Source organism: Anolis carolinensis, chromosome 6 (assembly GCF_035594765.1).
Source record: "Anolis carolinensis isolate JA03-04 chromosome 6, rAnoCar3.1.pri, whole genome shotgun sequence".
NCBI classification, from domain to species: Eukaryota; Metazoa; Chordata; class Lepidosauria; order Squamata; family Dactyloidae; genus Anolis; species Anolis carolinensis.
In genome coordinates, this window is record NC_085846.1 from 101,602,262 (window position 1) to 101,616,104 (window position 13,843).

At 36.3% G+C, this 13,843-nt stretch overlaps 1 protein-coding gene across 4 annotated transcripts in view; it reads left to right on the plus strand.

Annotated features, from left to right (window-relative positions):
• The window catches only part of svil (supervillin), a 154,935-nt gene that overhangs the window by 42,172 nt on the left and 98,920 nt on the right, over positions 1–13,843 (plus strand). The window contains exon 1 of one of the 4 annotated variants that reach the window (XM_008112347.3): positions 28–181. The exons of 2 other annotated variants lie outside the window; for them this stretch is intronic. In XM_008112347.3, the coding sequence (XP_008110554.2) occupies positions 160–181 (22 nt within the window). In that variant the 5' untranslated portion in view covers positions 28–159. Of the gene's footprint in view, positions 1–27; positions 182–11,485; positions 11,565–13,843 lie in introns of those variants that run through there. One more of the 4 variants, XM_008112365.3, reaches the window with a different exon arrangement.

The following is a 13,843-nucleotide window of genomic DNA, read 5'->3' on the forward strand; positions in this document are numbered from 1 at the left end:
GTGGGAGGAGGGGGGAGTGAACCAGAAGATATAAGCTCAGACAAAGCCAAGCTGTGTCTCTGAATCGTTCACATACACTGGATAAGTAAGGAGAGAGAGAGAGAGAGAGAGAAAGAGAGAAAGAAAGAAAGAGAAGGACAGAGAGAGAAAAGCAGAGTCATGATTCTAACAATGGAAACTGGTAAGGTTTTATTTCCTGGTGGTATGTTTGTGCATTGTGGGGGAGGACAACAAAACAAGTAGATCTTAATGTCATCATCATCATCATCATCATCATCAATTTTTAAAGGCTATGTTGTCTGAGGTTTCTTATTTAGCACAGACATTGTATAAACTCTCTTCAGAAGAGACTGTTTCCTTCTGGAGAAAAAAAAAACCGCAGTGTGAGAAAATATTTTCCTTCCTATAAGCACCTTGGATGGTATTAAGGGCACGTGTCATATGAACTTGCAGTGGATCTTTGATAATGTTCCAAGATGCTGGAGGTCTGATAAATGTAGGAGCGGTTGGGGAATGAGAAGGGGCAATCTTTCATATCAGGTCAAGCAGTGGCATTAATCTATTGTTTGTATGTGTCAATGTATGGGGACCTCCATGAATTTCATAGGGGTTTCTTAGACAAGGAGTACTCAGAGATGGTTTTTCTAATTCTTTCTTCTTAAATATAGTTTACTGCACCTGGTATTGTTTGACAGTTTCCCATCCAAGTACTAACAAGGGATGACTGCATAGTTTTCAAGATCGGACCAGACTAATCTATGTTTTGTATTCAGAAATGTCAAAGAAGGCAATAAATAATGTCAGTTGCATGAAGTGAAATACTGTGGGTTTTGCAACTTCCTTTGCTGTTTCAAAATCTTGTGTGGTCAGCAAAGACTTTTGTAAGTGCTCACTTTGAGAACCAGAGAAGAATAGCTATTTATATACCCTGGGGTTTCTATCTGGATTTGTTGGATTGTATTAGATGGATTATACAAAGTTGGAAATAAAGCTGTGTGTGTTTCTTGGGTGGGATACACTTCTTTGGTAAAATGAGCCTGAAATATTAACCTGCCATGAATGCTTTCCATTGTGTATTTGGAGAAGTGAATATTTTTGTGGCTGTATGTTGTAGGCTATATTTCTGAGAAAAAAAACTAGCAAAACCAGCTCTGAGAATTTCTTGTCTGAGAAAACCCTATAAAAATCACAGGGTCATCATAAGTCAACAACAACTTGAAGGCACATACCGTACACACATTAGCAATAGTGATTTTAAATGTGAAGTTTTTGCTTGACGTTGATGCTCATTTTCAATGTATGTACTTTATTTTCTACTTCAGAATATACCTGCCTCCTTTCTGTCAAAACATTCATAGGTTGGGTTGCAGTGATAAGCACATGTACTGGATAGTGAATCCCATTGGTCCCAATAAGATTTAATTTTGGATCACACAACAATTGAACATCAGTTTAATGTTTTTGTTTTGCAGGAGACCTTGACACATGTGGTTTGTGTGATTATGGGGTACAGGTATGCTTTCTGTTGGAACTCAGCATCACAAAAAGTTCCCAGCACTTTCATGAAAGCCTAGTTTCATAAACTAGTATTACATAGTTAAACTAGTATTACATAGACCAGAACTTGGAAAATACCCCAGCTCACAGTCAGCATGGCCAATGGTAGTGTTGGTTGGGGGAATTCTATGAGATTTAGTCCAAACAAGTAAGTTTAAAGACTCACAACAACTAAGCTTCAAACAGAAGTATGTGTTTAGCAAAGACATACTTTACATTATGCTTAGGACTGTTAATTTGCTATGAAAACAGATCATTGACTTTAACTAGTAGTTTGACTATGATGTTTTCTGAAAGAGTACAGTAATTAAGGGAATCCTAGCATTCTAATCATGTATGTCGGGTACCAGAAAACAGTATTTTATGACTATTTAAAGTTGGCTAGTACTTGCAAATGATTGCCTTGTCCTGTGCAAACACAAGTTAACTACACGTGATTTCAGTAGCTTTTTGTATTGTGACCTGGAAGCTATTTCCAGCAATAAATTGTGAAAATAATATGTTCACATATTCTTATCATGTACTACAGATATTATTCTATACTTTTGTTTACAGGATTTTTATTTATATACAGGTGATATGAGGCTAAATTTTTAAAAAGTCATATGAATGATTGCTGTTGTTCTATAGCCATTTATTTGACTCCAAACACATGTTTAAAAAGGAAGAAGGGGAAAAAAGAAATAAGATGTTTGGTTTCTATTTGATCATGAACTTTCATTGAAATAAATCAATTACTTTGTATGCAGTAAATTCTCAGAATATTTCTTGTTGTTGATGCTTCTTTTAAAGAAGAACTATTTGAAATCAGACTTTCTGTGGACAATGTGGACCTAATGACAGAAAAACCTCTTGAATCTGTACCTAAAATAATAAGAATAGTTGACAGATTTGGAAAATATGCTGCCCTCATTATAAATAAAATGAAAACCAAATTTTTGATTAAAAATACGTTAAAAGGTCAAATCAAAATCAACGAATTGATAAATATACATTGTGTAAAGAAAGTAAAATAATTAGGGATACAACTAACGATGGGTGACCGTAACCTGAGGAAAATAACTGTGAGAAAATTTGGGCCACTATGAGGTCTGTTTTGACCAGGTACTCAAAAGAAGAACAATCACGAATGGGCTTTATAACGTCAATACAAATGAACGTTCTCCCCAAAAAGATATATTTATTTCAAAATACAGTAGAGTCTCACTTATCCAAGCCTCGCTTATCCAAGCCTCTGGATTATCCAAGCCATTTTTGTAGTCAATGTTTTCAATATATCGTGATATTTTGGTGCTAAATTCGTAAATATAGTAATTACAACATAACATTACTGTGTATTGAACTACTTTTTCTGTCAAATTTGTTGTATAACATGATGTTTTGTTGCTTAATTTGTAAAATCATAACCTAATTTGATGTTTAATAGGCTTTTCCTTAATCCCTCCTTGTTATCCAAGATATTCGCTTATCCAAGCTTCTGCTGGCCCGTTTAGCTTGGATAAGTGAGACTCTACTGTACACTTTTTATCGTGTCAGAAGCAAATTGAGACAAGTTGCTTTGGTGTGAAAGAATCTTCCTAGTACAGAGATGGTGCCCAGGGGACTTCCGGATGTGTTACCATCCTGCTGGGAGTCTTCTCTCATGTCCCTGCATGGGAAACTAGAGCTGACAGACAGGAGCTCACCCCATCTCACAAATTCGAACCTTCCATGTTCAGGTCAACAGTTCAGCCAGCACAAGGGTTTAACCCATTGCGCCATCACAACTCCTTCAAAATATACTAATTTTACTAAATAACAACTCCGTTAAAAATTGGAACAAGGACATTTTAAAGTTTATCTGGAATGGGAAAAACCACAAATGAAATTAAAGTTTCTACAGGATGAAAAAAAAAGGGGGGGGTGCTCCGAAATTTTGAATCTATATTACGAAGCAGCAGCACTATCTTGGGTAAAAGAGTAGATCACGCTAGAAAACAAAAAACTACTTTGATGAAAGGAGATGATCTGAAATTTGGGTGGCATGCCTATTTAGTATACAGAAAAGAAACGATGGACACTTATTTTTATAAAAAACATATGAATCCTTTTAGAATGTGGATTAAACAAAGTTCCAAATATGTTTCGAAAATCCCAAATTGGACATCACCGCAGGAAGTATTCTGGAAATTGCAATACAAATATGCATCCTGACCAACATATAAAAACTTACTGAAAACAGACAATAATAAACTATTAAAATCATTGTCACAGCTCCAAAGCAATGGTCACTTGATCTCCTGATTCCAATATTTCCAAATCCATCGGAAATGGTAAGATCATAAAAAAGTGGATATTCAAGAAGCAGACACAGAATGAGATAAACAACTGCAAAGAAAAGACAAACTGATTTCTGGGATCTACAAGGTATTACTAAAAAACCACACAAAGGAAGATCAAGTAAAAGACCACATGATTAAATGGGCACAAAAGATTGGGCATTATATTGAAATGAGTACATGGGAATACATGTGGAAAAGGGGAATAAAATTCACCCACAACTGTGGCTTCCACAAGAATTTTTATGAGATAATGTATCATTAGTATATGGCACCAGAACAAGTAGCTAAAATCTAACCTAAGAGAAATAATATTTGTTGGAAATATAATGTAGTGGTTGGCTTCTTTTACCATATGTGGTGGCTATGCCCACAAACTAAAGAATATTGCACAAGAATAACACAAAATAATGGAAAATATGTGAAACATCAAAATTATTTTAGAGCCCAAAACCTTTATATTAGATCTCATTTATAGAATATGAGAGAACGTTTCAATACATGGTATCAACAACAAAGATATTATTTACTAAATACCGTATTGGAAACAACAGACAATGCCAACAGTGGAAGAATGGAAAACTAAACTCATGGAACTCTCTGAAATGGACAAGATGTCCATGCAACTACAGAATCAGGATGTAAATACTTAAAAAAAAGATTGGGAACTGTTATCTGTCTAAAATCTAAAAACACCAATGACTGGCTTAAATGGAATTGACAAAGGAGTCAAGTTTGAACAACAATTGATGGAAAGTATCTTCCAACGCTATTGAGAACATAAGGAGTTGCCTCTACCCACTACCATCTTCTTTTCCATTCCTAGTTTTTTTGTAAATTGAGCAATATTCTGAAAATAAATAAAAATAACATTTTTTTAAAAGGACCTGTGTAATTCCTATCAAAATGACTCCCTTCATTTGGCCATGCAATTAAAGAACTAAGATGGATGAATGATGCATGAATCCAGTGGAGATAATGCAGTGTCCGAAAGTGAATGCTGATTGGTTCTTGCCTTCTTTCCCCATCTCTTTTTACCTGTAGGAAGAAAAAAGTTGAAGCCTCTTGGCAGTTATCATATGTGAAGCATGTCAAAGTTCACACTTCTGTACAATGTCTGTGATAAATTCCTTGATAGGGAATGAAGTCTTCCAGGTGGCAATTTGGAAGATCTCCAGTCTTGTTTGCTGGCCCAGTATAGACAACACAACTTCATTCAATTATGCGGTTAGCTAATGGCAAGCCTTGCAAATGATGAGCAGAGACTATGGTCCATCTTGACTATTCCTTATATACCTACCTGCCTGCCCTTGGCTGTTCCAAATTATCTTTATAATAGGTTTGGGAACTGTGTTGAATTCCAGCTCCTATAAACCTTGACAATTTGCACACCAGCCCAGGACTGATTATAGTCTAACACAACAACATCCGGAGAGCTATGACTTCCTCATTGCTGCTTGAGAACCTGGAAAATACTTTCTATAGGCATCCTCCCATCTTTCCATTTGAAACTTCTTTTGGAAGTTCTAAATAGAGAATTGGAATGGAATCAGAAGAATCTCAGTTCCGTGTACAGTTCCCCCATAGGATGACTGATGGATGTCACAGTTCTTAACCTGGAAGGATGGACTTGAAGTAAGTGTGATCATGAAACTTTTCCAATAGTGAAACGTCTTAGAGAATGCCTTTTCCGCAGAATAGAACTACCGAATATATAGCAACGTGAATAGTCAACACATGAATAGGTTACAAAATGTCGTAAGTGGATTTTCCTCTCGTTAGGAATGACAATTAGATTTAGGTCAACATTATTTCTAACTTTATTTTCTGCTATATTTGTAATATCCTTTGTGACAGTTTTACACTTATTAATGTTCTCTTAAAACTCAAGTTTTGTCTTTTCTTCACAAGATATTATTACTTTAATGTGACATGTATGTGTTGGAGGGTTTTTGGGGGGACATATGCATACATGCAATCAATCTCTGCCTCTATTTAAAAAAAAAAAACAAAAAAACACTGCAACAATCTGCAATAAGTTGTTCTGCACTATCTTTAGGTAACAAGCAAAAAACAAATGGTTTTCATTATGCCAGGAAGTTTTGAAATACTTTGTTGAACTTTAGTGGGAGTTATTTGTTCAGTGCCTTGAGGCAGCATTTTATGTTAAATATAGATTCATCAAAGCTTTTTATAGAGTTCTCTTTTCCCTTCTTCACTTACATGCAGCACTGAACAGTGTCTAATGTTGTAATATATTAAAAATGTTAACTTGTACTCCTAAAAATGTTAACCTGTAATCTGCATTACATGTTTTGCATTACTAAATTTGGTGTCTTAGTAACAGGCAGAGCAAATTCAGGAGCTGGACAACAGCATTAGATCATACATCACATTTTAATTCAATTTTTCAAGGAGACTTCCCTAATTGTCTCATTTATCACTCTAAGGCCTTACTGTTCCATATGACAAATTGTTTTCCCTTTCCTCCTCCTTCCTGTTGTATTCACTTGTATTTTTGATTTGTTTTTATCTAAGGGAAGTGCATACAACTTGAAATAATAGCTGGGATTTAAAATTTTGACAGTGGAACTGCATTTGAAGTAGCCAGAGGCCAGACCTCTTGTGACAGCTGACCTGATCCTTCTGCATTTCAAGAGCTATTTATGGTCGATTAGCTGGTATCAAAGCTTCACTGTTCAGCCCATAAAAGGTTGGCCCTGTGTGAAGTTACCACAGCGCATTTGGCTTAGTCTTCTAAGGTTGGAGAGCCTTTAGCCCCTGAAACTACCCCAAGGATGGATGCAAATGCTGAACTCTCGGGTTGCTGTATTGAGGATTTCAGGTGTTGGAGAACTTTCAGAGGAAGATTTTTGCCAGTAACGTTTTGGTCTAGCCTTTCAGTCCTTGGAATATAGCTTCTGAATACCTTTCCTCTTGGTGCCTGCTCCCACACTGCTGGAAAGCACCGTTCTAAATCCATCTGGCTCTGACTCATCTTGGCTACAGTTGTACTTGTGAAACCTGCATGCTAGTAATATGAATGATGTGTCACTCCTGTTTTCTTAGTACCTGGATGCTTGTTTTGGAGATAAAATCTTATGCAGAAGTGAGGAGCTTTTTCTGAATCTGTCCTCAACTTTCAACTGTCTATTCTGCCATTTAATCTACCATTGGATAAAAGAAGTTTTAGTAGGACAGAATTTCTTCTTGTGTGAAAACGTTTCCTGTATTACTATTTTCTGAATTAAAGTGAAACAAAAAAATAGGATTTAAAAAATAATCTTGCATATACAAAACTCAAAGGATTTTGACGTAAGTAACATTTGTTTTCCTTTAGTGATCTCCAGAGTTTTCAAAGCCAGTTGTTTGGGAATGTTTGAGGTTTTGTCAGGTTGAAATGCAAGCAAGGTTTTGTTTTTTCCTCCAGAGCCTGTGCATGTCAATCACATAAGGCATTTTGCAAAACTTTTTTTCTGGTTGTTGCCTATGAGTTAATTTTACTGTGGATGGAAAACTTTCTGATTAATGTGTGAAGTGTTTGACAATTAAACATTTATGCATTGGCCTCTACTACCATGTTGTACCAGAGGATAAAGATGCTATAGGAAGGGGATTCTGCATAACAGAAGACTTTATGGAAAGGTATAAATGTTTTTCTATAAGTCTGAATCTTGCCAAGTGCTGCTAGAGAGTTTGAAACTGAGTTTGCAAGCATTGCTTTTTGACTTGCAACTTCCTATTCCTAAATATACGGGATTCTGTTAATTGTAGACCACTAAAAGAAATATTTGTAAGCTCTGACTTTACACCTGATTATTTTTATGTTGTGGTTTTTAGTAGGCCTTGATACTACTTTTTTCCTAATTGTCATTGAACACCTTTTGAGTGTATAGATCTGTAACAGCTAATAATTTATAAAAGCAAAAACACTTCATTTGTTATGTAAAATGGACTTCATAGATACAATGTATCCTGGTTCCCCAATCATTATTCTCTACAGGCTATGTTTTCTGTTTTCAGTACTTCAATGTTGTATATCGGTATATGCTAATTTGCTTTGTATGTTATTTGTATGTAGGCTGTGACCCCAGTTGAAATTTCACAATAATTGTGAGCTCACTAGATATCTCAGGCAAGCTGTTGTCATCTCTTCCTGTGCTCCCCTTTCCATTTTGCAAATCTGCAGGGATGTTGTCCTGATGCAAAACACACCAGAGATTTGAAAAGTACTGCATCAACCCTGAATGTTATTCCATACATTCAGATTGCTTTTTTTAAAAAATGCATGCATGTCTTTAAATATTTATAATCTGGATGAGGAATGAAAATACCTTCCTGAAAACATTAAGGCCTTTGTTGGGGTTGTTGTGTGTTTTCCTTGCTGTATGGCCATGTTCCAGAAGCATTCTCACCTGACGTTTCGCCCACATCTATGGCAGGTGTCCTCAGAGGTTGTGAGGTATATATAGCTCACAACCTCTGAGGATGCCTGCCATAGATGTGGGTGAAACGTCAGGAGAGAATGCTTCTGGAACATGGCCATACAGCCCGGAAAACGCACAACATCCCAGTGATTCTGGCCATGAAAGCTTCGACAACACATTCAGGCCTTTAATGAATGACAGCCTAGAAGCCAGTCAAGGTGGCAGTCTCCTTGCAACAATACTATGAATATGAAAAATCCAAAGCCAAAAGGCAATACAAGTCATGGGCAGCTTCAGGTAGAGACTCTTACATGTTCCATTCAGCTACTCTGTATGGCAGAACATACTGAACCTTTATTCCTTCATATAAATATATTTAGGTTTGCCTACGTTAAACTCATCCACATAAGCTAATTCAGTTACAAGCGTATAGGGATGAATACTTCACTCTACAGATTGGATGACAAACTTCTAGTCCAACACGTGTTTTTAGAACTCTCTCCCATAAACCCCAATTAGAATGATGCCTTGGTCAAGGAGTTAGAGGACACACATTTTCACCATCTCTGATATAACATGGGGTAGGAATTGTGGCCTTCCAGATGTTGCTGGACTGTCCCATCTCTCCAAATCAGCAGAGCCAGTGGTAAAAAAACACTTGAGAGTTGCAGTCTGATAACTTCTGGACAGTTGCATGGTTCTCATCACTGTTGTAAAGTAACAAGCAGACTGTCAGTCAGTAAATTAAATTCAAAAATGACAATCCCAAGCAAACAACTGGCAAGGAAAATATCAATGGATATTTTCTTTTAAGAAAAAGCCCCATAGTCTTGGTAACCTAATGGCAAGACAGTTGATAAGGTCTAGGTGACATCATATTTCAAATGATGATCTAATATCAGAACCTAGAAGAAGAAGTCAAAGGAGGTTGATGTGGAAGAAGTTCTCCCTTTTAAAGCTCAAGTCTCTCTTACCAATGTGTTCTGATGGAAGAAAGCACCCATGAGACTTTATTTCATGAACAAATAAAGAGTTGTATTCAGTGATCAGTAATACCTAGTGGCTCCTAATTCACTTTAAATGAGCCAGTTTGAGGATAGGATACAGCACCTTTTGATAGCTCCTTTAATGTTCTGACTATAATCCAGAGAAGATTCACTGCCCTAATGTCATAAAACCAAACCTTTAGATAGTATTGGCAGTGGTGTCATTTTGTTACCACAAAACTATTACCAAGCAAAACAAAAACTATGTTATTATCTTTGGATTGTATCAAGCACAGAACTTGTTTTTTCTGCAAGGCATTTTGCAGTGTTTACTGCAAGTTGTTCATGATTGCATTACACTAGGTGTTGCTTATGCTTGTTCTGCCAGTGGATGTGCCCCAATGGCAGAACAAGGAGATTGTGAAGTTATTATTTCTTAGCACAGATGTGAACAATTTCTACAATTCCTAGAAATCCTAGCTAGTTGACCAACTGTTAGAATTTCTGAGAGTTGAGGGCCAAAACATCTGAGGACGACCTTGTGCATCCCATAGGCCTAACTGTGTTTAACTGTACATCAGTGTGATGTTGACTATAACTGAAAGGCATCCTATCTAGTCCTAGATCCTTAGGCATTTCCAAATGTGCAGCATATTTATGCAATATGGGGTTAAAATTAATATTATATAATACTGGTTAAAATTAATATTATCCTTCCAAGACAAAAACATTGGTGTACAAGAACCAGGTGTCTGTTTTGAATAACAAAGTACTGTTTGTTTTTATAAGTGTTGCTCTCCCATGACAAATATCTTCAAAGTGAAAGAGGAAATGGCAATTGCTTAACCAGCCCTGTAAAGCAGGGGAAAATAAGAGCAATTTGCCAAGCATGAATAGGAATAATCCCTCTTTTTGCCTGCCTGAACATCACTGTTTCGTTTTCCTGTATTTAATCACACCTCTAGCAGGGACTTGCTCTTGGCAGGAATATTTTCAGCAGTGCCTCATGGATATATATAACAAATAATAGGCCAACTCATTACTCCATAATCATGAAATTAAATTAAGCAATAGCAGGTTATAAGACTGTAAAGAAAAATGAATAGAAACCTGAGAGAACATCTTTCTAGGAATCTCTAAATCTTCCAACATGACTCTATGGTTAGCTTTTACTGGTAGTTGACCATACAATCGTAATGGAAGACCTAGAGATCCCTAGAGATAACATTTTAATTATGTTTGTGAATGATCAAATCCACAAAAGTCAACTCACAAATGTGGTGGGCCAACTGTGCTTGCTTATGGATTTTCTCCCAAGTTTTCCCAGTATGGTGCCCTCCAGGTTTGTTAAAACTACAATATCTATATCCTATGTCCTGCAATGTCCTCCAGATTTTATAGCAACTTGAAAGCATTGGCTTGGAGAAGTCTATACTACCCAAAGGTGCCTTTCTACCCTTATCAGAGCAGCACAGAAATCAGTGTTGTGTGACACCGGTAAGAGAGGTGCTCCTTGCCATACTTATAATGTGTCCTAAGAACTGGAAACAATACCAGCATGGGAACATGACTAATCTGTTCCCCTTCCCCATGAAATTGAACTTGCCTCAGTATTATGCTAAACTATATTCACATCATGGACTAACGCATTACAATGAGAAACATCTACATCAGCATGGAAATGGACCCATATCTTAAAATAGATGCACACACATTCAGAGTTCATTCTAACCTAAAGACAAGCTCTGTAAAAGACTTAGGTTATATATTTGAAGCTCTCATGTATCTGCAACATTCCCATTTGTGCAGCTTAGATCAAAACAGTAAGAAGTCAACATCTAGCACAAAACTCTAAAACTGGTCAATGTATTCGTAGAGCATGAGTTTTCAAATTAGTTCATTCCATAATATGCCATCTAGTTTGGCTATCAGGGTTTATCATCTGCAGAAATGGAAAGAATGGACTAGATGGCCCATGGGGTCTCTTCCAACTGTATGATTCTATGGATGATGGAATGTAAACATTTATTCCATTTTGTTGTAATATGCAATTTCATTTGCTTCATTTGTCAACTTTAATCTATATGTCCAGAGTACGTATAGCTGATACCATTTTGAACTGTGACAGTTTAGCATGATCTTTGGCAGCACACCTTCCAGAAGCATAGCTGGTGATGAAGAAATCTTACCCTAAGTTTCTACATATCTTCCTTTGGACAAAGTCTACCCTTTTGTCAGACTGAAGGAAATTATTTTCCTCTTACCAGAGGTAGTAGGTAAGCATTTCTATTTTAAAAATCCACAACAAGGTTACATGTATTTGAGTATTTTTAATGAAAATCCTTTTTTATATCTGTGATATGAGTGTGGTGAATGTAGATCAGTTGATATTTCTTAAGCAAATAAGCTTATATCAGTACAGTACATAGATAGTTTACTCTTACAGTTTTATAATACTTTTTGTAATTAAAAAAAAATAACAGGCAAAGTAGATGTGCATTAATTTGACCTTTACTGAAGTTATGAATTTGGAATACATATTTTGAACAGTGCATATCCTATATTAAAAAGCAGTGCAATTTAAAATTAAGCAAGTGACAAGTAAACATATCCATGTTGTTGTGTTGCAATATAAGCAACATAGTAAAATAGCTCTCCAAAGACTTAATAATTTTTAATTAGAACAAACAGATGAGTTTCTAAATTTCAACTCTTAACTTGGGACTTGGGTACTTCATACCTAGAGCAGAAATAAGTTCTCCAGATGTTGTTGGACTTAAATTACTGCAGTTCTTCTCAGTGGCAATGTTGTCCAAGGCAGATGAGAGTTGGAGTCCAAACAATATCATGAGGACCATTTTGTCACATATCCTGTAGCTATCGTGGAACCAACCAATAGGCCTAAAACTATTTGGCTGTAAAATTTTCTGGACATGGCAGCTTTCTGATCTGTAAAGCATGTGCTTAAATCTAAGATAAATCTATAGCTTGCCAACATCATACAACCTAGGAAGAGCAATGGGAGAGCTTAATACTGTGTATATTGATGGTACTCATATCTTCAAGCATCCTTCCTTGTGTAGCGTGAATTCTTTCTTGAGAAAGTCTTTGTAATAATATGTATCATGTTGGCAAAACCTCTTATGACATCTAACCTGAGCTTGGAGCATGAAATAACATACTATAAAGTCTACTACCACAGCTGTTATGCTGCATAACTATTTGAGAGAGGTAGAGCCACCAGTGAATCAGTGCTGTTTCCTAGAAATAGAAATGGTTTGGCTGCTCCATGAATTATTCAGTTCAGATCTTTTGATTACAGATTGAAACTTTGAAAAGTATTTGTGGAGTTACTAAGATGGGTTGTGATATTTAGCTTCATAGAATAAGGTGTCACAGACTTTATATAGATGCTGCAGTTGTGCCAGATCTTCACAGGCTTTGAGTACGTTTGTAGAGCAGCCTGAATATGTCAGGGAATTAACTGAGAAACATTTGGACTACACATGCAAATTACAAAGAAGAGCAGACCTCTATGCTCTTCCAAGAGATAGTCTTGAGAATGCTGTTATTGTTTTAACTGTGGAAACATTGAAGACAGTGAAACAGTAGCTAACCAAATTGCCTTGTGTTTGTGTGTGTTGGGAAAATGATGACACTAGACAAATTAGTATGTTAAGCATCCTGATGTACATCTGAGGGATTAGAGGCTTGTTTATAGGACTCGTATTTCAATCCCTGATGTTAAATATGGGCAAGTGACCTGAACGGAAGGACCAGGTGCAGTTTAGTTTCAGATTTTCATGAAGGTAATTGAATTTGAAATACGTACAAATATGAATTGTGGGGGAGGAACATAGAAAAATCTGTGTATCCATATAAAGTATTTCTTAAATGCCTGCTTCGGAATTATAGTAACAGTAAGATGATGTAAGTTAAGTGCATCCCTTATCTGGACTTCCTAAATGCAAAATCTCAAATTGTCCACATGAGTGGTTGGGATAATGACATCTTTGTATTCCGATGGTTCAGTGTAAACTAGCTTTGTTTTATGCATAACGTTTTAACAATATTGTGTATAAAATTGCCTCCAGGTAATGTATGCAAGGTATGAAACATCAGTGACTTTTGTATTTAGACCAAGTATTCTGAATCCAAAAAAGTCCTAAAACCAAAATACTTCTGGTGTCAAGCATTGGGAACTGTATCAAACACTTCCAAGACACAAAAATGTTATTCAGGGGCTGGGAAAGTAATGGAAACCTGTAAACGAAGAAAAGCATGATTTAGTCTTGTAGATTTGTAGGACCTACATCATATTGCCAAGGGACTGCAGATTTGATGTTGTCCGCATGGGAAATAAACTCTAGTATATGTGTATGTGTATGTGTGTTTTCACATGTGCAAAAACCTGCCTGTGGGTTATATGTATTCAGCCTTACACAAAAGGAGATGGGCATGCCTGAAACTTTTGCTGGTCCTTATTTGAAAATAATAATTAAAAAATAAATAAATGGACCAGAGGTGACATTTCCTATTGTAAAAATACCTAAAA